We start from the raw sequence: 26,615 nt of genomic DNA on the forward strand, positions 1-26,615 counted from the left end.
TAAGGAACTGGAGGCAATCCTCCCAGATATTATATCCTTTTTTGAGATAGTGCATTATCTGTTTTGTTGTCATGAGCCGATCTTCCTAGAGATGACCTTCTTTCATGGGAGTGATACTCCCAGGTATTACCCCCTATTTTTGAAGGGTAATAAAGTAGATGTTCATTCCTCACGATACCATCGCTTCATAATTATTTTCTCCATTTTGGAAAGAGAGGTGCTGTACTGTTTTGTTAAGATATCACCCTCACAAGCATTGTCTTTCCCTTTTTTTTGGAGGGGTGACATTCATCATGCCATCCTCTCGGTCATTACTCCTTCCTTGGGGGGGGGGGGAGTAGTCTAGTATTTGTTCGTTCATCTTTCGATATTAGAAAAAAAGCATGACCAGAGAAAGCATAAACTTATTAGTCCAATAAAAGTTGAATTGATTAAAATAGGAGGCTAAAACAAAAATGTAAAAATAAAAACATAAAAATATGAAATCTCCACTCTGATCATTATTGTCATGGGAAAGTAGAGTCAGATTAAAAATGCCCAAGAGGAATGAATGCTGATCATTGTGTTATTTAGGTTCTTCCACTGATTGCAAACACTTTATCACCATGACACCGAAATACACAATGACAAATACAAAAAGCAAAGCTATTGTCTTGCAGAAGAACGTCTATCTTAACATCTCAAAACTTGCAGATATTGTTAACAATAACTTTCAAGATGAGGATGTTGAGAAATGGAAGGAGTTAAATGGCTGGAATTCTAAACATCTAACATGTTTTATATACAAATGGTTATATAATAAAGTTGCAGTTCTTGTTTGCGGAAAAAAACTCTTAGGATTTTAGAGATAGACTCCAATAATTATAAATATTCTGAAAGTACATTTCCCAAGGTACTTGGATAAATATATATCATTTTAATTTTAATTTTTAGAAATAAACGATATTTTACTTTATTTATAACCTCAAAATTAAGAAAATTATATATATATATTTGCACTTTTTATATTAATGATTACTCAGCTATTATATAAAAGCAAAAATGTGTCTGCGTGTGCATTTTTTGTGTATGTCCGGCAAAGGCTTCTTTCAGGGGGGGGGGAGCGCTCGAGGCGGTTGCTGTTTCTTAGAACCTTTTATATGCTAACCAGATTATAATATCTAAGATTTACGAAACGAGCTCGCGTGTATCTTTAATTTCAGCGACTTTTACATTCTATTTTCGAGATTTTTTTTCACTCGGCGCATGTTTGTTTCGCTTTTCCGTATAAAAAAAAGCAAAACTAAAAGCAAATTTGTTTTCGGCCTTTCATGCCGAGACGTCCAGAAAGCAATTAGCTTTGATCAATGTGGGGAAAAAACCCGTCATAGCACAACTGCTATTCATTTGGACACTCCCCCTTTTTAGGGGAGCTGTTTTCCCCAACATCTTAACTGAGGAAACAAACAAATACGCAGAAACTGGTTTGCAGCGCCAAAGTGAAGTCACGTGATGTTTGACCTCATTAAATTTATGCACATGTTACTTAAGTTTTTAATTGGTAAATTATAACGCTTTTCAGTTCCTCTCCCATCCTGGCTGAGCGGTAAGATGTCAGGTTTTTTCATACTTTCTTTTCCACCACTTTCGCCTCAAGGCTTCAGGTTCGAGCCTAACTCCCTACCAAATCTTTTTTTTCTTCTTTTACACCAACAAACCCATGAGCCCTCCGCTAGTCTATATATATATAAAAGCAAAAATATGTGTGTGTATGTATGTATATATGTATGTTTGTATGTGTGTCCGCTAAAAACTTTCGACAGACACAACGAAAATTCACAAACTCGGTATCATAATGAAGCTCCATCCTTCGCTCGAAAAATATCAAAAAATTGACCAAAAATGTTCATTTTTTCACCCCAAAATCGACAATTTTTGACGGGGGGGGGGGGGTCAACAAAAATGGTCCTCTCGTGACAACGATCGGTTCTACGCATGCGTCAGATGACGTCATGACCTGATTTACTTTAAATAGTTGAAAAACTGACTAAATTTCATGTTAGCTCAATTGGTTAGTGCGTTGGTTCGTTATCTAAACGTTTTGGGTTCGAATCGTGGTGTGAGATGTCTTATTTTTTTTCGATTTTTTAAATTTAAATATTGAACCAGTGTTATTTAAGCCATTTTTCACGTAACGTTCGTTTTTCTGGGTTTTTTTTTACTTTGCTTATCCACCCTCGACCACACACCAAAAAACACCCAGGTACCAACCGATTTTTTAAATTTTAATATCGAAACAGGCTTATTTAAGCCATTTTTCACGTGTTCGTTTTTCTATATTCTTTTTTGTTTTTTTGATTTTTACATTTAACATCGTTCATTTGCCTTACGTTAGTTATTTTTGTGTTTTTTTTTATGTTTTAATTACCCCCTCCCCTGCTTAAGTTTTAACGTTGTTTTCTTTTTCACTTCGCTTATAACAAACAAACCTGGCCATTGACCTCATTTGCTGAATAGCTATTGCTCTACGACTTCTGTTCGTGCACCTGTCAATTTGGTTCTTACTTAAATAAATTCAAACATCTTTCAGTAACTCATTCTGGCTGGCCGATTTTATTTTCAAACTTCGCCTCAGGGCTTTGGGTCCGATCCTATGCCCCCCCCTCCGGTTTCTTTTTTATTTAACAGCACACACACCTCCAAACACCCGGGCAACGCCAGGTACCCCCGCTAGTCCATAATATAAATCTCACTTGGCTGTTTAAATGTATGTATTAATGTCTCTCAAAACTTCTGACAGAGGCGACGGATTTTCACAAGATCGGTATCATTTTGAAGCTCAACCCTTCGGATAACAAATATCAAAAAATTGGTCAAAAACATTAATTCCTTCACCCTCAACTGGGCAGTTTTCTACAGGGAAGGTCGGTTTTTCACTAACATTTTTTGCAAGTCATTCAGCCCTCGCATCCACAACATCAGATAAAAAGCGTTATTTCAACCGCCCATGACGTCACAACTACGGTAGGCACATCGGTAAGACAGTTTTTTTTTTCACCTCTTTTTCCTCTGATGCGTTATGGAGTCGAGCCTGATTACTACTCCTATATTTTTCTTTTTTGCAATTTTTTTTTTTTTTTACTCAACTAACACCCTTACACACACCTCTACTTTCTTTTCCGTCTTAGCGTCACGGGGTCGAGCCTACCTGCTTACTACAACATTTTTTTTTTGTGCTCAACACACACCTCCAAACACCCGGACAACATGATTATTACCAAAGTCATATGTCACAAGGAATGGGCACATGGACACATGGAAAATTGTTGCATAATTATATTGATATAGAAATCAAGCAACTGCCCACAACCCACTCATGCATCAGAATCGATAATTTTAATCAAATATTTCCAATTTAAAGTTCAAATTAATGCGATTGCATAAGTTAATGATTATTTACAATAAAAGATTAAAATAAAGTGAAGATAATTAACATCGATTAAAAACAAAAAAATTAGATTGGATTTTTTTACATTGCTAATTAACTTGCGAACTGTAATTTAAATGATTTCCAATTTCAATCTGTTCATTCTTTTGATCCATTACAGGAAGGTGTTGTACTCTACCCAGCAGAATACAAAATTATGGATGAACTAAAAAATAAGGCCTAAAAACATAATCCAAGTTGATTGTTAGGAAATGTGTGAAAGCTGATGAAATACATTCAAAATTATCAAAATACTTATGAAATACCTTATGCAATAGTTACGTTATTCAATGAACGTATAGAACATAAAATAATTCATATAACTGGAAAGCATCAATTGTGATAATACTAGACCAGCGAGACCTGTGAAAATTCCACAGGGGACTGATTCATATGTAATATATTGATGTTGAAATTCTGTAGATATTCAGCATAAATGGAGGCGCTCTGATATTATTGTAGCTATTTGTTAAAACTGCAGAAGTAGTTATCCAAGCTAGCAGGGACACCCGGCATAGCCAGGTCATAAAATAAGCCTAAATATGGTATTTTAAGTCTTGCAGATTTGTATATATTATTATAGAGTTAATGTTCTATCGATTCTTATATATTATAAAGTTGTGATTTCAAAAATAAAAAATTATGACTTGGGTTCATCAGCTTGACTCGAAACCGAATCCCAAACTGTCCTCCCACTCCCTTTCAAGAAAAACTTGGTGTTTCTAGATAATCGATGAGGGAAACCCTATGCTCTGAACCCTCATTAACATGTCTATTCTTATTTGACATATTTTTCGTTATGTAATTTTCAAGTTATAAATAAAATGTTGCGTGCAAATGGAATGTAGACCCGCCGATAATATTGACAACACCCTTTGATTGAAATGAAATCATACTCATTTACGTATCCTAACTTCAGATATATATATATACACACACACACACACATATAAAACTTTACTTCCTTCAGCTATAATAGAAACCGAAACCAAAATTTATGAAGAATTCTTGATAAAATTATTTATTAAAAAATAAAAAATAGATTACTAAAGTACCATCAGCTAAAATCAGAACCAAAACCAAGACTTATGAAGAATTCTTGATAAAATACTTTAAAAATAGATTATTGGAGTGCCATTAGCAAAAACTTACAAGGAATTCTTGGTACAATTATTCATAAAAAAAATAGATGACTTAAGTGCCATCAGCTATAATCGAAACCAAAAACCAAAATTATTAAGAATTTTTAGTAAATTTATTAAAAAAAAATTAAATAACTTGAATGCTATCAGCTATAATTCAAACCGAAATCAAATCTTATGAAGAATTCTTGATAAAATTATTTATTACAAGAAATACAACACACACGCTATCGTATTAATATATAAATAAAAAAGTATTGATATATTTAAAAAAGTAATTAGAAAAAAAAAAATTAGACACTTGGATTAAATTGTTTGAATCAGAAAAGAGTTTGTAAAGTCAGTTAAAATTTGAAATAATCAGTGAAAATTAAAAATTAGTCTTTCTGTTATATACCCTCCTCTTTCTCTCTCCAGCTGCATGTTAAATAGCATTAATATTTGTAATGATATTTTCTAGTGATTGTTTTTTTTTTTACTTTAATTCACCACAAACAAAACACCCTGTTACTAAGATGTAAGATGTGAATTAAAGGCAAAATCTGAGGGGAGGGGCATTCTAAGTGGGGAGTTGTGTAGCAAGATGCTTGTTCAGATTACATTTAAATTTCTGCATGTTGGTACAGTCAGAGAAACAGTGCAGAGAAAGAATTGCAAGCAGTTCAAAGAAGGAACTTATTAGCGTATCCATCATCTGACGACCTCTAGAGTAAAGGGGTAAGATTTTACTGTTTGTCAGGTTTTTGGGGGGGAGATAATGTTGAGGGGGCACAGGTGCAGCAAGTCCATCAGAACACATTCCATTGAAGTACTTGTAAAACAAGCATAGAGGTGCAACATTGCAGCGATGGGACAGGGGCTGGAGTTTAGTTGACAGTGTGAGAACTGTTAGGTTTGAAGCTCTTTTATCAACTCTGTCCAAGAGGGACAGACTAGTGGTTAATGCACCAGGCCAGATGAGGCAACGGTTCTTGATGCATGAGCGAATGACAGCTTTGTAGAGATATGGGATACTGTTAAGTATGAGAAGTTCTCTAACCAAGTGGTGAAAGCACACTTTCAACAGTATCTTCTTGTTCCAATTCATGTTACCTGTGAATGGTGAATGTTAAGAGACAAGAAAAGACAGAGAGAGAGAGAGAGAGAGACAGAGAGAGAGAGAGACGCAGAAAAGTAGAAAGACAGGGAGATAGATGCGGAGGGATAAAAAGCCCTAAGGAAAATAATGTTAACTCGTATAATAATAGATGTATTTTATGCAAGATTTTTGAAAGGAAAATTATTAGAAAAAGCATTACATTTTTTAAGGGATGGTATAAATTCTAATCAACATGGTTTCATTTGTAGTAAATGAACATTATCCAATATTTTGAGAAGTATTGATATTATAACCAAATATTTGATTGTAGATGTTAATATATTTACATTTTTATACATCATCTTATTGTTGTTGTTGTTTACTTGTGAAAATAAAAAAATTGTAAACATTGTAAAAAAATATTTGTCAAGGGAAAAATTGGTAACAATAATTCTGAATCATGATTTATAACCCTTTATTTTTACTCATTATTTTTTTGGATGGCGGGTTCTGTTTACAATATAAGTACAACATCAAACTGATCACTGACTTTTTAAGATACAACTAATTTGCTTTCTTTTTTCAGTGAGCCAAGTATATTTATCCGCTTCACACTACAAAGATTAGACATAGTGTCAGTTTCCAGTGAGGAATCAATCTACTCAAGTAAGAACATCATTTGAAGAAGATAATACCTGGGAGGATGGCCTACTGGAACCACAATTCACTCTTACTTAAGCATAAAGGAGATTGGTTAAAATTAAATGTATGCAAATGTGTGTATATACATATAATATTCATTTCATAAATGTTGCTAAGTTGAAATACTCCTTTCATCAACTTCTTGAAAAACGCATCTGCAATACCACCCCCAATGCTGACTAGACAATCAAAATGAAGTGGAGCAAATACATTTCCTACTACATGCTACGATTTCATTTACAATTTCCTCTTTTTTAATTAAAAAGTATTGCATTGCTAAAATATTTCAGAGATTTATTTTAAATCTCATTAAATTTTTATATATTATTTTTAATTTTTCATCTAATTACACAAGTGTTGATAAAATTTTATTTTGTTAAAATTTGCACAATTTTTTTAAGATTTCCTTGGATATGGCAGTCATAATTGTATTGTTAGTATTACCTGCACTGAAGATTGAACCTTCAACATCCACTTAATCTGTTATGCCATAGAATATTGCAGGATACACTTATGAATTACTTCAGATTTTTGCCCAATCATGACTGATGGAACGAGAGTAAGCTACCTCTGGAGATTGACAATTTGAATAAAGGGCTTTGTTTGAAATTCTGTAAAAATTCTAACAAGAGCCACCTGAAGAAGATCGGCGGTTACATAAACTGAAAAGTTGTGAGAATAACATCCAAGATGAGAACAGTAATGTAGATAATCCAAATAATACGGATTTTTCTGGGATAAATTTCCGAGGAGACAGATATAAACACAGGCTGAAGAGAGTCTAACATAGACGACCAGATATTGGTCCCCTTTGTTTTGGATTTGAAACCAACAGAATCGATGCTATTCTTTAACACATAAATATATAAACATATATATATTTATATATATATATATATAATCTATATATATAAAAGCGAAAATGTATGTATGTATGTATGTACGCTTTTCCTCGATGTCCACAAAAGGCTTCTTTCAGAGAAGCGCTTGCTCGGTTCACAACTTCTTAAAACTTTTTATATCATCTATAAATTGTAATATCTCAGAGTTACCCACGGAGCTCGCCTGTCTATTTAATTTTATTGACTTTCAAACGTTAATTATTCGACATTTCCCGCATCGGCAGGCGTTACATTCAATTTTCGGTATAAAAAAAAGCGAAACTCGACTCTAATCACAGGCCGAAAGCCAGTTGTCTCAAGAGAGCTAAGTAACGTTTGTTCAATGTCGACTTCATCATATCAGACTGTAGCTTTCATTTCGCTCCTCCTAATAAACAGGGAGCGGGTTTTTGAAAACAAACAAACCGATTTATTCACCTCATTCAAAACTGTCCCGCACAAAATGCTTACTGCTGAATACCTATCGCCGTCACGTCAATCAAAAACACGCATCTGTTTTTTTTTTTAACACTTTACTATTTTCCAACTGCGCGTCGTGAAGGCTTCTTTTTTTTTCACATACTCCGAAAAACACCCGGGCAACGCTGGGTACCCCTCGCTAGTCTATATATATATAAGCGAAAATGTATGTATGTATGTGTGTATGTTTGTATGTCTGCTAAAAACTTTTGACAGACAGAACAAAAATTCGCAAATTTTGTCTCATATGAAAGCCCCATCCTTCGCCCGACAAATATCGAAAAATTGGCCAAAAATGTTAATTTTTTCACCCTGAAATCAGCACTTTTCCACAGAGGGGGGGGGGTCAGCAAAAACCGTCCTCTCATGACGAAGTCACTTTTACGCATGCGTCATACGACGTCGTAACCTGATTTAGTTTAAAGATTTAAAAAATGAGCTAATTTCGTGTACGTCGTGTTAGGTCAGTTGGTTAGAGCGCTGGGTCATTATCTAAACGTTTTGGGTTCGAATCGTGGTGTGAGATGACTTTTTTTTTTCGATTTTTTAAATTTTAATATTGAAGCAGGGTTATTTAAGCCATTTTTCACGTAACATTCGTTTTTCTGATTTTTTTACTTTGCTTATTCTTAGGTTTTCATTAACACCCCCCACCTCCAACCGACCACACACACCTCCAAAACACTTGGGCAACGCTGGGTACTCACCGATTTTTTAAATTTTAATATTGAAACAGGCTTATTTAAGCCATTTTTCACGTGTTTTTTTTTTTGTTTTTATTTTTCAGATTTTTTAAAGAAGTTTTAACGTCCGTTTTTCTGTTTTCTTTTTTGTTTTTGTTTTTCCGATTTTTACATTTAACATCATTCGTTTGCCTTACGTTAGTTTTTTTGCGTTTTTTTTCGATTTTTTAATTTTTATTTAATATTTAAAAATATTTACTTTGCTTATTCTTTTGTTTGATTACCTTTCCCCACTGCCTGGGTACCCCCCCCCCCGCTTTATTTTTCAGATTTAAAGAAGTTTTAACGTTCGTTTTTCTGTTTTCTTTTTTTGCTTTTTTTACTTCGCTTATTCTTATGTTTTGATTAAAAACCCCCACCCCCGCCCGAGCACACACACCTCCAAACACTCGGGCAACGCCAGATACCCACTAGTATATAATATATATATACTAGTATATAATATATATATATATAGGCAGCAAGTCGTTATAATGCATGTTTGATTAAATACGACAGCTTTCTTTCTTCTTTATTTTTCTGTTGGCTTTCTGATTTTGATTGTTGATTTGTGTTGCCAAGTGACAAAAAAAATCACTCAGCAACCTAATACACAATTTACCAACTGAAACAAGAAAAAATGCTCTGCAGATCGAGAAAATCAACAGAAAAATAAAGAAAGAAAACTTTGTCGTATTCAATCAAACATGCCTCGATATATATATATATATATATATATATATATATATATATATATATATATAAGAAAAAATAATTAATTTTATTCCGAATTGTTGTTTTAAACTAAGAAAGTCAAAGAGTACAATGTGAACAGAACCACCAAGATAAGGATAACAGTTGAATGACAGAATCTTTAATGTATAATAGATTAGTCATGTCTGTTATCACTCACAGTTTATTTTTGTTTTATTTAATAAATAAAAAATATTTTATGCTAAGGAAAGTTTTGAAATGGACAAATGCTTCAGATAACATGAGCTTGTTAACATGTCAGGTTATCAGTCTTCCCTCAGTTTTATCTAAGGAGTTTTTAAAATATTTACACATATCATTTAACTGCAGGGTAATCCAAAAGAAAAAGAGAAAATAAAAATTAAATGAATGTTGTATATAATAGGAGGTAGATTATGTGTGTGTATTTTACTGTTTACATTTTCTGATCATTTTGTTTTCGCTAGAGAAGGAGCATCCTACCACATGCCAAACATTCACTATTTCAGACATTCCAATCAAGAGATCTTTTTAAATTTCTAACCACCACTTTAACTGCAATTGTTTGTATCTCTCTTGCACTTGGTTAACCTGGTATATTTGCCAGGCAGTTTTTGACATTCTTTTTCATGAGTCTGGTTGCTCCTAAAAATGCATTTAAATAAGAATGATTCTACTTTTAAAATCCGTTCATATTGCAAGTTTAGTGATGAAAAGGCTATTTCAAAATTATACGTAATAAATCAACCTGAACTTAGGCAAGGAATAATCAACAATGTTTAATTTTCTTATATAACTTATGAATGTCAGTGTCTGTTGTGTGCATGTGTTCTCTGTGGAAAGAAAGACTAGAGAATATACATAAAGATTAAAAGCGTATTTACATATAAAACTTTTCAGGGAAGCCAATGGAGGTGGTCTCAAATCTTTAAACTTCTCTGAGGGAGCAAAACTCCTTTCATCCTATTTTTATTAAATTTAAAGGATGATTTAAAAAAAAATAGTTAATATGGTGTTATGAGTTTAGTGAAAAAGGGTAACGTTTCATCTTATACTAGTTTGAGGTAAATAAAAACATCCAAATCTTTTCCTTATAATCATTGTTTCTGTATTCATTTAATATTCAGAAATTAAGCAAATTTATAAAATATAATCAGATGAAAAGAATGAATATTTAATAGGTAATTCTCAGTTCTTTTGTTGTTGCTTTTAATTTTTTTAACTCTACTAACAGTGTTGGCTTCTCAATTGCTAATATGTAGATACAATTGAATGTTGGAACACCTCCACTTACCAGATAAGTCATTACAGCTTTTGGATCATTACGCACATTTTTAAGCTTCATAGAAATGATCAGGTTTATTTTTTTTAAGCTTTATTAGCACTGGCATTACTCATCACCACATTTTCATGAAAAAAACTTTGTTATTGCAGACTTAAATTCTAACCTTGAACTTTCTTCTAATTATAATTTATTTCACTAATTGATAAACGAGATTTACCAGGAAATCAATAAATGGAGAGTTACATTTTTGTAGTTAAGTATATCATCATCACGACCATCAGCTGAGTAAGTAAGAGGTTGGTTTTTAATATATTAGTATTTAGGAAGTCTTTTTGGTTTTGTTTTCATTAATGAGTTACTACTTACTAAGGCTTAAAAACATGAGGATAAGAGTTAATGAAATGCATAAACAGTTGAATGATGATTAATACTATGAAAGGATTGCAAATTTCTACAAACCACCCACTCAAAAGCAATAGCTGATCCAGAAAACAGCAATTCTCCCATCTTTACTAAAAACATCATTCATGAAATGTAAGTAAAAAGGAAAAAGTAGAAAGGAAACAGCAGTTATTTTCCGCACTCTTTATCTGTGCCTAAATCAAAACGGGCCTTGATAAGTGGTGACTACGATGTAAAAAAAAAAAAAAAAAAAAAGTTATGAGGCTGCCAAAAGTAAATACAAAATTTACTTTCGACTCCCCATGTAATATTGTAGTTGAGACACCATCAACCAGTTATTGTGTTTCAAGTTGTCGGCTGGTCAATCATGTCTCAACTGCTGTCCTCTGCCAACATCTTGATCAAAAGTCTATGCTGAAATATTTATTTGAACAAAATATAGAAATAGATAATGAACAAATTAGGCACAAGGCCAATCTCTTTGATTGTTTGGGCATGCAACTCAATGGGATAATTAATCCCCAATGAAACCTTTTCTATCTCTGCCTGGGTGGACAGTTAAAAACCTGAATAACACACATCAAGGAGGACTTTGCTGATTGTCCATTGCTGGTAGAATAATGATTGGTCAGTAATCTGGTGAAACCTTATTTAGGACTGCCATTCATGAGCTGCCATGATTTGGGATGTTGTGCAGGTCACAGAAGAAGCTGGCTCAAAATGACAATTGCATATAATATATTCTACCTGGACTGTAGAGTCAGATTCGAAGCGTTTAAAATTTCAAGAGTCTGAATCAAGCATCTGTTTTCATTATGGACTCCCTTTTTTTCTTTTTTAATAGAACTAGCGGGGCTACCCAGCGTTGCTCGGGATTGTATAAACAATGAAAAAACTGAATTGATTTTGAATATATTTGTTATTCTTAAGAGAGAGGAATTTTTAATGTCTATGTATCATTTGCTATTTTGAGCAAAAGAATATTTTACCTAACTAGGACAGGTATTACACGTATGAAATAATTGTATCTTACCTAGGGTATGTAATTTTGGATATGAAATAATTTTACCTTTGCAAGGGCGGGTAATATACAACACATATTTAAAATAATTTTACCTACAATAAGACGGGTAATTTAAATACATATATGAAACAACTTCACATACTTTTTGGCCTCAAAACAAACATTACTCTTTCCAACCCAACCCTCAAAAGAGAACCCAAGAGCACATTTAGAATTAACAATCATGCTTCTTTCTACCCATCACATCATTCCTGGATGATAACATAAAAAATTCAAGAAAATATAGATCACCCCCTATAGAAACTGGCCTAGTAAACTTTCATAGAAAACCAACAATATATATGTATTAATCTAATTTGGAGATTGTAAACTGTTTCAGCCATATCCGGGATTGACTTCACAAATAAAGTAATTTTAAGATAGAAAATTGTTTAAGCCATTTCTGGTACAAACTTTTCTACCACCCTCATTTAATCCGGAGCAACGCTGGTTATTCTGCTAGTATATATTTGCCCCTATCTCATTCAATACCGGGAAACGCCAGGAATTCTGCTAATATATATTTCCAGCAATCTCCTTCAATCCCGGGCGACGCCGGGGATATTGTTAGTATATTTTCTCACCTATCTCATTCAATCTTGAGCAACGCCGGGTATTCTGTTAGTGTATATGTGCAGCTATCTAATACAATCCCGGGCGATGCCAAGTATTTGTCTATTCTGTATTTGTACCTATCTCATTAAATCCCAGGCAATGCCAGGTATTCTGTTAGTATTTATTTGCACCTGCTTTATTAAATCCCAAGTGATGCCTGGTATTCTGCTTCTATATATTTCCACCTATCTCATTCAATCCCAAGCGATGCTGGGTATTTTGCTAGTATATATTCTCACCTATTTCATACAATCAGGCACAACGTGCTAGTATATATCTTCATCAATCTCATTAAATCCTGGGCGACGCAAGGTATTCTGCTAGTATATATTTCTACAAATCTCATTCAATCCCAGGAAATGCCAGGTATTCTGCTAGTATATATTTGCATCTATCTCATTCGATCCCAGCCGCCTGTGTTTTCAGCTAGCATACATTTGCATGTATCTCATTCAATCCTGGGTGACTCAGGTTATTCTGCTAGTATACATTTGGACCTATCTCATTGAATCCCATAATTCTTGGATATGTTACTAATTTCGACAATCATTTTTTATGATTTAACCTACATTATCGCCCCCTCCCCATTACTAAAATAATAACTTTGAGACATTGTCTGGGCTGTTTATTTCATTACAAACACACCAATCAAATAACTCACATTTCATCATTTTTCATAATTCTTGGATATGCTTCTAGTTTCGACAATTATTTTTCATGGTTCAACCCACATTATCGCCCTCTCTCTTAAAAAAAATAATAACTTTGATACATTGTCTGGGCTGTTTATTTCATTACAAACACACCAATCAAATAACTCACATTTCACCATTGAAAAAAATGACAACCCATTTAAAATCAGGATACTACAGGTCAAATTTCAAACCCTGAAACATCCATCTATTCTAGGCATACTGAAGAGATGTGATAAGGCAAAACAGGAGCTATGTGCATGGACAAATACATTTGCTTTTCACACCTTGTGGACTTAACTCTCTAGTAAGGAAGATCAATAATTGGCAACCTAGGATGCTCTATACTTTTATATAAGCTATAAGTATAAAAGTATAGAGCTCACTAGGTTGCCAATAATGTAAATATAAGCATTATAGATTTCTTTTATATTGTGGTTGTGGATAAAAAGAAAAAGGGAAAAGTTCTTGATAAAGTGTAAAGTTTTGAAGCACTAATTTATACTTTCCACACATAAGAACAGTAATATGATGAAATAGGATGTCTGTGAACAAACATATATAAATATACACACACACACACACACACACACACACACACAGGGCTCTACATTGCGAGTGAAACAGTCGCATTTGCGAGTGGTTTTTCAAAGTGGGGACTAGAAATAATGAAACACTTATCTTTTGGCGATTGTATTTCTTTCACTGACAATCTTCCAAAGCTCACTACTAAGTGAAAAATATCTTTTCAAATTTTTTTATAAAACGAACAAAGTTAAATTATATAAACAATAAAAGTTTAATAAAACAATATACTTTTTTTTTAATGAAAGCTGTTTAATCTGAAGAAATTAGAATGTTTATATCTTTAAGTATCAACATAAAATTTGTTGTATATTTAGAATTACACTTATTTAAAAATATACAGAAAAATCTTTATGATGTACATACTCGTCACAGAACGAAGATATCATATTCTAAAAATCAATGTGGGTTTGGTTAGTAAATAAAAATATTTAGTTGTCAAAGGTCAACTAAAGATAAGTTTTTTTATAGAGCCCTGATATATATATGTATATGTGTGTGTGTGTGTGTGTATACTAGCAGGGCGCCCAGCATTGCCCGGTCATAAAATATGCTTAAATATCATATTTTAATTAATACAGATTTTGTATATATTATTATATTATATTGGATCCAATATATATAGTAATGATTTAAAAAGTTTAAAAAAAAAAAAAAAAATGACTCGTGTGCCATCACCAAGAATCGAAACCAAAACGTTTAGCTTACGATTTACTTTTTCCTTTGATGTTAATGCCTGACCTATGAAGACATGTTTGCTGCAAGGCTAAAAATTAAAACATGAACCAATATGTATTACGTTACGCATGCATATTCATCATGCTGTTGTTCGATCTTTATCTGGCAAATTCTATTTCTTTAATTTTCACACATTTGCATCGATTTTCCCCAGCTAAAACCCAAATATAAAGTGTTGTATGGGTTCGAATACCCTATATATTAAGTTTCTTGTCTGTAGACTAAAAACTGACAAAGGAGTTTGGTAGATAAAATTTTTTAAACAAATATATATATATACGCATACATAAATATATATAGAAAGAGGTTTGTGTTTACTATATAAACTTTTTACGCAAATATTACGCAATTATGGATCATGTAGATTATCTGCATGATTATAATCACATGTAATAGTTAACTAAAGATGATCATTCCATAAGAAAATCGAAAAAACTAATAGGGAATTAATCAAAATGGATGTTTAAAAAAATATGAAAATTAGTTAGATCTTTTGCAGATGAATGCAATTCCACAACTCATATATAACAAAGTTGTATTTTCTTTTTAAATAAATAGAAAAAAGGGTTTTAATATGAATATCAATACACAAAAAAAAAAATTTAGGAGTTTATATATATATATATATATATATATATATATATATATTGTGATACATTTATTAAAATGTATCATTTATTATTTTATTGATTTTTAGCCGAGAGGAGATATATTTTCACTATATTTTATTTACTGCGTATTCTTTGCGCCAAAAGATGCATTCTCGTCTGCTCGTTCACATTTTGTGAACAAAACAGAAAAAAAAAGGGAGGAGGAGGCCTGCGAGCAGGAGGAGAAGGAAGAGAGAGATACTGTGAACGAAGGGTGGAAGAGGAAAGAGAAAAGAAAACTCATGGACGAGAAAGAGAGGGGAGAGAAAAGATAGAGAGAACTAAACCGTATATAGAGAAAGAGAGAGATAGACCGTATAGAGAGAGTGGGGACTGAAAAAAGTTGTCAACAGTCAGTGGAGTTTCGTGCTTCAAAGCGACAAGGCGTAAATAAGCAAAGGTCGGGGTGGTGAAACTAGCGAAAGGTGACGGCAGCACGGTAGCGGCGTTGCGGAGGTAAATATCAATGACATAAGCCGATGTTAGCGTCGACGGTAAAAATCTGTTTTGATCAGCGGTCAAAGTTAGAATATCGACTGAACAAAAGAATGAACCCAGCAAAGGAAGGATCAAAGGAGCAGCGAAATATCTATATATATATAAAAGTCAAAATGTGTGTGCCCATTTCGTGTATGTCTCGCAAAGGCTTCTTTCGCACACGCTCCGGGGGGGGGGGAGGTACTATTGCTTAGAACTGTTTATATACCCCCTATATAATGATATCTATGATTTGGGAACGCGTGTAGCATATAGATTTATTTGCATCGTCTTTTACAAAATTATTGCTATTTTGGCTTCTCACGTGTTGATTCGGTTTTTTCGTATAAAAAGCGAAACTAATTCAAAGTTAACAGCCTTCTCGGCATTGCGCCGGGAAACTTTGATCAATGTTGTATATCAGACAGTTGCTATTCAATCTGGACAATTTGGAGCTGGTTTCCCCCTCCCCAACATCTGTTGGGGGAAAACAGTTAAATTTGGGTAAACAAACCCAAATGCTGCGTGACTTCTATTTGACCTTCTAAATTAGGTCAAATGGAAGTAGCAGAGTTAACTTTTATTGCAGACACCTGTTTTTAATAGTTAAATAAATAAATAAATTCAAATGTGTCTCCATTGTATGTCGCGGTGGCCCAATGGTTAACGTCGCATGTTTTTTTTTTTTCACACTTTAATTCCCAACTTTGCCTCAAGGGTTCGGGTTCGATCCTCATACTCACCTACCAAAATATTTTTTTTTATTATTTTACCCCCCCCCCCCCGGAGTTTTGATTTACCTCAAAACACCCGGGCATCGCCGGGTACTCCCACCCACTAGTCTATAAATATAAAAGCGAAAATGTACGTATGTATGTATGTATGTGTGTTCGCATTTTCTGTGTGTCTACAAAAGGCTTTTTCAGAGAAGCGGTCGTTCGCTTCGCAACTTTTTGAAGCTTTTTATATCACATATAAATCGTAATATCTCACAGTTAACAACGAAGCTCGCCTGTCTATTTAATTTGCTCGATTTCGGGAAGATAAATATTCAACATTTGTCGCTCGCCGCATGTGGGTTAGTCTTTTTCCTATAATATCTTGGGGGAAAAAAAAAAGCGTTCAGCAGTAAATGAAATCCCGCAGTCAAACTTAACCTCATTAAAACGGGCACCTGCTAAATCCGAGTAATTAAATAAATTCAAACGTGTTTCCGTTAGCATGTCGCGGTGGGGCAATCGTTAACGTCGCGCATTTTTTTTTTTTTTCACACTTTAATTTACAACTTTGCCTCAAGGGTTCGGGTTCGATCCTCATACTTACTTTTTTTTTTTTAACCCCCACCCCACCTCCGGAGTTTCCACACACACACCTCCAACCACCCAGGCAACGCCGGGTACCCCTCACTAGTCTACTATAAATCAAGGGCTTTGATGAGCTTCAGAAACAAATACTTGGAGCAATTAACACACACGCGCGCGTAATGAAACGTAAACAATCCAAAGGACAGAAATATGAAAACTAACCTGCATGCGCGTAATCAAATATAAACAATTTACAGGAAAGATTTATATATATATATATATATATATATAAGACAAAAGGAAGGTCGCATTTCAAAGGACATTCAGTGAGTTTTTCAACGAAAACTTTCATTTCTCCAATATCTCTCTCTCTTACCCTAGAACCTGTATCTAATTGAGCAGACGATTTCTTGTCTTCTATGTGAACATTGACTGTTGATATATTTTTCTCTCGGTAGAATTTGAATCATTAAATCATTTCATTTAGTTAGACATATTTAATTTAATTTTCTTGAATTGAATTTTATTTATTTTTTTTTTTTATAAATAAAAGTTTGTTAATTTTTCGACGATACTTGTCCTCGTTATTTCTTATGTGATTTCGTTGTCCAGTACATTTCATTTTATTGTTGTTTTCGAGACGGTTGTCCCATTCCCATAACAATGCATTATCAAGGAACCTGGGAAACTTTATTTTCTATATATATTTTGTTACGTCACCCATCTCTACCATCCCCAGTAGGACTGGGATACGTCATAACAATATATATATATATAACAATAATCTGTATTTAACTTTAATATTTTACTGCAGAAGTATCAATTAGCATCAATCGAAAAATAAAGGCAGCAGACTACTGTTTTCATTGGATGCTATATTCACAAGGTTTCGACCAATGTAACCTTCGACCTTTTTAGATGCATCTTGTCTAACTCGAGAACCTGTACATAATTTTGAACCCTTTATTTAATCCTTGGGGGAGTTTGTTCTCATTCTGTCAGCCATGACCGTGAAAAGTTTTAGTTCGTACTAATATTCTTAGTATCACCCTCACAGAGGATTGAACTTTCAATCTTCGGAGAACCAGTCACTTAGAACTGATTATTACTTTATACATTATTTGTTATGCTAAAGGTCCTCGAGAACAGAAAGACGCCAGAGTTCTTTATTTTATTGATAATATTCTTTTGTATTATAGAGTTTATCATCATTATATTATTACACTTATTGCTCCATTCGTTATCATGTCGTGCATCCCTAAAAAAGGAAAGTGGATTATTCCAAATAAACCTTGTCAAAAAAAATTGCTGTCGCTGTTGAGGCAAAGCTAATAAAAATGATTTGTCTTTCTTGGCCTCAAAGCGTAGTATCTGTTCTTCATGTGCTACATTTCAATTTCTTCTCTCTCAGTGGAAGAGAAATCCTTTATGACTAAGACAATTTTTTCTCCACGTTAAAAACGACCCTGGTGTCTAAATCTGTTCCATGGGGAGGCATTGTGAATAGGTACTATGTTTAATGTAACAAAGTTTTACAATTAAAAAAGTAACTGGAAAAAGTTATTTCTGATTTAATTACAAAATGCCCTGGAAATGTCACTTCTGATTAATTATAAAATGCCCTGGAAAATGTCCGTTCTGATTATTTTTTTTGTTTACTTGCCTCCCCACAAGGGCGGAATTGGACATGAGGTCGGTTAAAAATTTATGGGGAAACCAGCTCCCCGAAAAGAGCACTCTGGTCAATAACAAAAATATAAAGGGTTTCTCCTCCATTAACAAAGACCAAAAAAGGAGGGATTTAAGTTGCTGGAATGCTGAAACTGATACTACACCCAGAAATTCATGTTGAAGCAGTGGTTGCCTAATCCATAACCCTTTTTATGTATTACTTTCGAAAAGCTGCTGAAACAGTTTATGATTTAAACATTATTTTATTTCAAGTATATTTTAAGCAGTGGGTTACGGGATATGAAGTCAGTCCCAGAAATTACTCAAACCGTTTACGATTTAAACATTACTTCATTTCATGTATATTTTTAACAGTGGGGTGGGGGATATTAAATCAGTCCTGAAAATGGGTGAAATTGTTTACGCATTACATATTACTTTATTTAATGTATATCTTTAACATTGAGGTGGGAAATATGAAGTCGGTTCCGGAATTGGCTGCAACCATTTACGTTTTGGACATTACTTTATTCAATGTATATTTTTAACAGTAGGATGGGAGATAAGAATCGATCCCGGAAATGGCTGAAAAGTTTACGATTTATACATTACTTTATTTCATGTATATCTTCAACAGCGGGTTGGGGATTATAAGTCAGTTCCAGAAATGGCTGAAATAGTTTACTATTTAGACATTACATTATTTCATGTATATTTTTAGCAGTGGGTTGGAGATATAAATCAGTCCCGGAAATGACTGAAACAGTTTACGATTAAAACATTACTTTATTTAATGTATATTTTCAACAGTGGGGTGGCGGACATGAAGTCAGTCCCAGGATTTAATGAAATGTGCAAATATATACTATCAGAAAGCATCGCCCAGTATTGAATGAGATAGGTGAACGATATATATTAGCAGAATATGTGGCGTCACCCGCGATTGGATAAGATAGGTTAAACATATATATACTATGAGAATACCCTGAATTGATCGATTTGTTTGTAATGAAATAATCAGCCCTGGCAATATATCAAAGTTATTATTTAAGTAAGGGGGAGTGAGTTAGTGGGTTAAAGTTATGAAAATTATCGTCGAAATTAGTAACATATCCAAGAATTATGAAAAATGATGAAATGTGAGTTACTTGATTGATGTGTTTGTAATGATATAATAAGCCCAGACAATATATCAAAGATATTATATAAGTAGGAGGGAGAAGCATAATGTGGGTTTTTAATTATAAAAATTATTGTAGAAATTAGTAACATATCCAGGATTATGAATAAAGATTAAATGTGAGTTAATTGATTGTGTATTTATAATAAAATAAGACTAATATGCTATGGTTCCCCCCTCGCCAAACTTTCACAAAAACACTCGTCTAGCTGAAACCACTATCGATAATTTCCCCCATTTTTTATCTGTATCTAAACGTAGATTCCATGAACAAAGTTTCTTACTTAAAACTGCACGCCTGTGGAACTCTTCCATTTACCTGCTTTCCAGCTTACTACAATATGATGGTGAACAAGTTCTTGAGTCATCCTCTTAAGTAATCCAATTTACCAAATTTCCACTACTAACTACTATGATATTGTCCCATTGACTACTGTACACTCATTAATCCCAAAAAAGTAATATTATTAGATAGGACTAGTATTAATGAGAACTACAGAAATCTACAAGCTTATAACTTCTTAGGGCTTTACATAACTACATTCTTAAGATACATAAATTCAATCTGTTTTTCATGAATTGGATGTTATTTACAATGGAAGTGTGACAGACAGACAAAAATACCATTCCAAACTGAAACATGACAGACAAACAAAAATACCATTTCAAATTTATGTGCAACTAACCAACAAAACAACAATTTCAAACTGAAGTGTGACAGACCTTCAAAAATAGCCTTTCAAACTGACATGTGACAGACAAACCAACATGATATTTAAAATGGAAGTGTGACAGACTAGCTGAGCTTCTGAAAAATCTTGGATGCACAAATAAAATGCATGTAAAAATTTTAGACTGACCTAGTGTTCTGAACAGATGGGAACAAATGATTCACTATTTGTTATATAACTAGGAAAATCTTTGTTTCATAATGATAAAGATAGTGAGAGATATATTGTTTTGTTTCATGCCAATTAATATTGAACATAAAATGACAGTTTGAAAGTTGCAATAAAAATCTGTGCGGAGATAATTTAAGCACTAGTCAGACAAAGCCAATAAATTGTTGTACTCACATGAATTTAGCAAGAGTCATCTCATGACTGAAGAATCGGATGCAATGAGAAAGTCCAAATTTCCGTAGAACTTCCACTAAAGCTAAGTGATCCTTCGATCGTCTGTACTGAAAATAACTTTCCACTTTAGCAGGAGAACTTGAATGTCGGATAACAGGAGGATGACTTAGATTGTTATTGCTAGCTACAAAGTCTTTGGAAAGGTAACCGTTTCCAGAAGAATTGTCCAAGTTGAATTTTTTTTGGAGATTTATTTTCACGGATACAGAAGGGTCTGTAAGTTGCAAGTCACGAAGATGATATTCGCGTTTTTGTTTCTGCAACTCACTGGGACTCAATTGAATAGGGGAAACTGGTGATTCTGGTTTTATAGATGAAATGGGTTCAGATTTGGGAGAGAGAACCTGCTCGGATTTGGGAGAGAGAACCGGCTCGGATTTCGGAGAGAGAACCGGCTCGGATTTCGGAGAGAGAACCGGCCCGGATTTCGGAGAGAGAACCGGCCCGGATTTCGGAGAGAGAACCGGCCCGGATTTCGGAGAGAGAACTGGTCCGGATTTCGGAGAGAGAACCGGTTCGGATTTCAGAGAGAGAACCGGCCCTGATTTCGGAGAGAGAACCGGCCCAGATTTCGGAGAGAGAACCGGCCCAGATTTCGGAGAGAGAACCGGCCCAGATTTCGGAGAGAGAACCGGCCCAGATTTCGGAGAGAGAACCGGCCCAGATTTCGGAGAGAGAACCGGCTCCGATTTCGGAGAGAGAACCGGCTCAGATTTCGGAGAGAGAACCGGCTCAGATTTCGGAGAGAGAACCGGCTCAGATTTCGGAGAGAGAACTGGCTCAGATTTTGGAGAGAGAACCGGCTCAGATTTCGGAAAGAAGATAGATTCAGTTTTTGGAGAGAGAACCGACTCAGATTTAGGAGAGAGAATTGACTCAGAATTAGGAGAGAAAATAGGCTCAGATTTAGGAGAGAAAACAAGCTCAGATTTAGGAGAGAAAACAGGCTCAGATTTCGGCGAAAGAACCGGCTCAGATTTTGAGGATGAAGTGAACTCAGATTTAAGAGATAAACTTTGTCTCTCGTGCACGCAATCTCCAGTTTTTCTTACATCCATTGTAGATGGAGACAAAGATGGTGAAATATTCACATCTGTCATGCAAATCGAGTCCTCTTCACATTCGTCGAAAACTTGTTCTCGAATAAGAGAACGTTTCAGACGACCATTTGAGGAAGTTTCAGTACCATGGAAACTATGTTCTGTGGAAGTAGTTTTAGAATTATTAAAAGAGTCAGGCAGCAATAGAGGAAGAGGTTTCGGGCGTTGGTTTTTCGGTTCAGTAGAAGAACTCTTTTTGGCAACCAAGACTTTAGCATCAGAAGTAATTTTTGAAGGTGCAGAAGAATGATTAGTAGTTGTAGTAGTAGCAGCATCACTTTGTACAACTTTCACATTTTTATTCTTTGAACCGGTTTTCGGTTCCGATTTAGTTGAATGAATTGGACCAGAAGTAACTCCTATTTTTCGCTCTCTCGAGGAATCTTTTCTGGATTCTGATTGGCTAGTTTTGGAAGATTTTTTCATCGTTGCTGAGGTAGTTTTTGTGGCTGCTGCTGAAGACTTTTTAAGAGCGGAACCTCCAGCATGTGCAGTATTTGCAGATGTACTTTTAGCGCCAACTGCACTAGAGCTACCAGCAACACTAGAATCAAATAATTTTCCAGACATACTGCTGTTGTTGGTATTTGAAGATGCTCCAGCTTTTTCTGTTCCCAAAGTTGAACCTGCTGCCGATGAAGATGGGGCATTAATATCCGGAGGAGTGTGCTCTTTATTGAAGGTTTTTTTATCCAAACGTTCCCGCTCCTCTGAAGCCATTTTCTTCTTTGTCATCTTCCCTTTTGAAGAGTCAACCTTCGGAGTTTTACCACCATCAGTTACGACTTTAGATTTTCCAGCAATATTACCCTTGGAAGAGCCGCGACGTTTTTGAGAGGAAGTATCATTTTCAACCATTGGCTGAGCTTCAATATTTTCTCGTTGACGAGGGAGCTTTTTCCGAGGCCCTTCTTGGAAAGATTTCGATGAGGTGGACTTACGAGATGATGCCATATTGAAGATGTTCTATTTTATTTCTTTTTCTTTTCTTCTTGGAGCTTAAAGCTGGATGTTATATCAAGTACAATGCTGAACCATTTTAACACTTGTTTTAATTACAATTTGCATAGTATGCAAAAATAAAAAAGAGAATCAGGTAAAACTCCAGGAAAAAATCTCATTGTGTACATTTTTGTTTTTAGCACCACAACATTTAAAGGTTTTTAAACCATGGATATGGAGGTTGAATTTTTGTTTTGAAATGATCTGGTTTAACCCAATCAAAAGGTTAGAAAATTTACATATTCACAAAAGAAGATACTCCAAATTTAGGAATCTAACCATGATTCATATATGTATATATGTAAGGTAAATTGCTTATTATCACAGACAATTGAATAAAATAATGTTATATCTAGAAAGTCAATGTATCAACTCTTGGGGACTCCAATCAGCAGAGTTTTTATTTAAAACCAGAGTAGCAGAATTAACCATTGCAACTAGTTACTGCAGGAAATGTTAGTTCCATTGAAACTTTTGAAAAATTTGTGACACCAATTTCTAATAATCAAATTCACATTTGATGAGTGTCAAACAGTCACTTTTTACCTGTTTTTCTCTTGTTTGATGTTATTTTTTATAAACAGTCACGACAATTATTGTACAGTCGAGGCAATAAGTATTTGCAGTGATTCTTTTTTTTATTGTAATAAATATTTATTATGTACAGACATATTTACATACATAAAGATGAATTGATAACATCTAAATGTAAATATCTCCTGATTGTTCTTTCCACAAAATCCGTGCCTCCTTGCTGCCCATGGTTTCACTGGAAAGAAAAAAAAAAAAATGAAAGTAATAAATTAATTTTCAAGTTCAAGATTTCAAGCAACACAGAAGTATTTATTACAAGCACATGATATACATTATGTTTGTCGTAAATTTTTTAATGCAATTGTTCATTTGATATTAAATATATGAATGCATAAATAGAACACAAATAAAATACATAAAATGCAAGCATGTACATATACACAATAAATAATGTGTGTAGTATTGTATTAATACAATGTGAATGTATGTATGAATAAGTACTATGCTACAATGCCTGTTCAACTTATAATGGTAAAAATAACAAAATTAAGGTTAATTTTAGAAATACCTGTAAAGAAAAAAAAGAAAGATGCCGGCTATTATTTTAAAAACAAAACAAAATTGCTGCTTTACAATTTGATTATTTCTGATTTTGCTGAAAAAAAAAAATATATATGTCATGAAATTAATAAATAAAAATTTTTTAGAAGATATAAATAACTAGTATGCATTCGCATTGCCCAAGATACAGCAAAGGCATTTTAGTTTTTAATTTATATCTTTCAATTAAAAATTAGCTTTATTTCTAAGTGATTATTTTTTTTTTTAATTTCATATTAGCTGTAATCTGAGCCAGACTAAGTAATATTTTAAATAAATTATATTACTAATAACTAGGGCTATGACAACAGCATATTCTTTTCATTGTTTTGATTCTCGAGTAAGTACCTGTTGATGTCTTATATGCTTTTATATAGAGTGATGTGGTTCTCGGTTGATTAACTGACTGTGTCTAACTGTGTGGGATATATACTCGAGAGTCAAAACAATGAAAAGAATATGCTGTTAGCATAGCCCTACTAATAACATGGTACAACAATAAAAAATGAAAATTGACTAGTTAGAAGCAAAGTTTGATTTGAAAACTTAATGCTATATGGGTCTGATTTTGAAAATCTGCTGAGATAACATTGTATATTTGGATTTCACTATATTACCCCAACTACAAATAAATAATGTCCTAGATTAGTGGTGAATTTCTGTTAAAATTTTATTTTTAAAATAAATATTGCATAAACGTAATCTAATTATTTATCTTTCAATAACATTGTATGAGTGCATTCACATGCTTAAACGGAATCTGGAATTAACTGCAGAATGACAATGCCATTTACTAATCTTTTGTTCAACTCGTTTGATTATGTCACAAATTTTTAGATTTTTTTCTTTTTTTGTCCAATAATTAATTTACTTGATATAATTTTAAAATTTCAACGGGGATCCAGATTAATAATTGACTTGTTTTTATGCCCGGAGTGTGGGAAATTACCTAAAATTATTATGGATGCAGATGAATAAATACAATTCAAATAAATGGTATGTGCCTGTGTTTTGTTATGTAGGAATAACTATACATGCACAATTTAGGATAATGGTAAAAGCATGTGCAAGTCACATGCATACGTGCCACAATAGACTGAATTGTCAGTTTTTGTGGAGCTATACTGTGGGTCAACCTGAATGTGAAGTGAAGTCAGCATCAATCACTGCAAATCTCGGGATTCCACTTGCCACTGTTAATCAAGTGAAGTGATTATCCAATGCATCAAAGAATGAAGCGAATGGTTCACTAGCAGCCTCTGACACGATTCTTTGTACATACATGATTATAAGCCTGTTTACTTTTGTCATACGCGTGTTGCATGTTTAGGTATGCCAACATGGTATTACGCAGATTAGTGCATACGTTGACCGACTGCACACATATTTATGCACACTATACATAGTTGCTAATACAGATACGTATAGTGTACATGTTTATATGTGCAGTTCAATGCATTAAATCATAAAAAAGAACAGACGAGAAGTAAATATTTTGTTTATTAACTTCATATAAGTTTGTACTTTTAATTATTTATTCTTGAAGTGTACATTAACATTCAACATACAATCGATTCATTCCTCTTTTCTTTCAATAATAAAATGTTTGTTTTAACTAAAATTATTAAAATTATTTTTTGTTGAATTAGCAATATTGCAAAATTAAACTATTTAAACATGTTAAGCGTGTCTGTTTTGTTACTGTTAGTGTTACTATATATATTTTTTTTAAATCAATCACTATTAAATTGCTGAAGTTCTAAATAAGTAGGTTTGAAAACAATTTTAAAGATCATGTAAGGCTGGCCTAATGGGTATAGTACTTGATTCACTGTCTTAGGGTTTTGGTTGCGATTTCAGCTTGAGAATTTTTTGTCTTTTTTACTTAGAAGTGAACAGTTTAAAAAAAAAAATACTCGCATGCACAAATCTCAGTTTCTGTATGAATTTATAATATTTATGCTTATTTTACGACCGGGCAATGCCGTTCAGCCTGCTAGTATATATATATATATATCTGAACTTAGGATACGTAAATGAGTATAATTTCATTTCAATCAAAGGGTGTTGTCAACATTCGCACGCGACGTTTTATTTATAACTTGAAAATTACATAACGAAAAATATGTCAAATAAGAATAGGCATGTTAATGAGGGTTCAGAGCTTAGGGTTTCCCTCGTCGATTATCTAGAAACGCCAAGTGTTTCTTGAAAGAGAGTATGGGGGGGGCATAACTTTCACGAAAATAATGTTGCTTTATCTCCTCTCCCACGTTATCAATATTAAGTATATGATTGAACACCACCCCAAAATTCTAAATTAAAAAAAATAATGATAAAGACAATATGATGTTATGAGCCGCGCGCAAAAGGACATA

The 26,615-nt window shown here is 33.6% G+C and overlaps 1 protein-coding gene across 4 annotated transcripts in view; it reads right to left on the minus strand.

The window, feature by feature from the left end:
- LOC145261133 (microtubule-associated serine/threonine-protein kinase 3-like) overlaps window positions 1-26,615 on the minus strand; it is a 571,734-nt gene that overhangs the window by 539,341 nt on the left and 5,778 nt on the right. For all 4 annotated transcript variants that reach the window (XM_080119401.1, XM_080119402.1, XM_080119400.1 and 1 more), the window contains exon 2: window positions 20,942-23,872. In XM_080119401.1, coding sequence (XP_079975527.1) covers window positions 20,942-23,055 — 2,114 coding nt within the window. In that variant the 5' untranslated portion in view covers window positions 23,056-23,872. The remainder of the gene's footprint in view (window positions 1-20,941; window positions 23,873-26,615) is intronic.

Source organism: Euprymna scolopes, chromosome 37 (genome assembly GCF_053919585.1).
Source record: "Euprymna scolopes isolate OS-2025 chromosome 37, ASM5391958v1, whole genome shotgun sequence".
NCBI lineage: Eukaryota > Metazoa > Mollusca > Cephalopoda > Sepiida > Sepiolidae > Euprymna > Euprymna scolopes.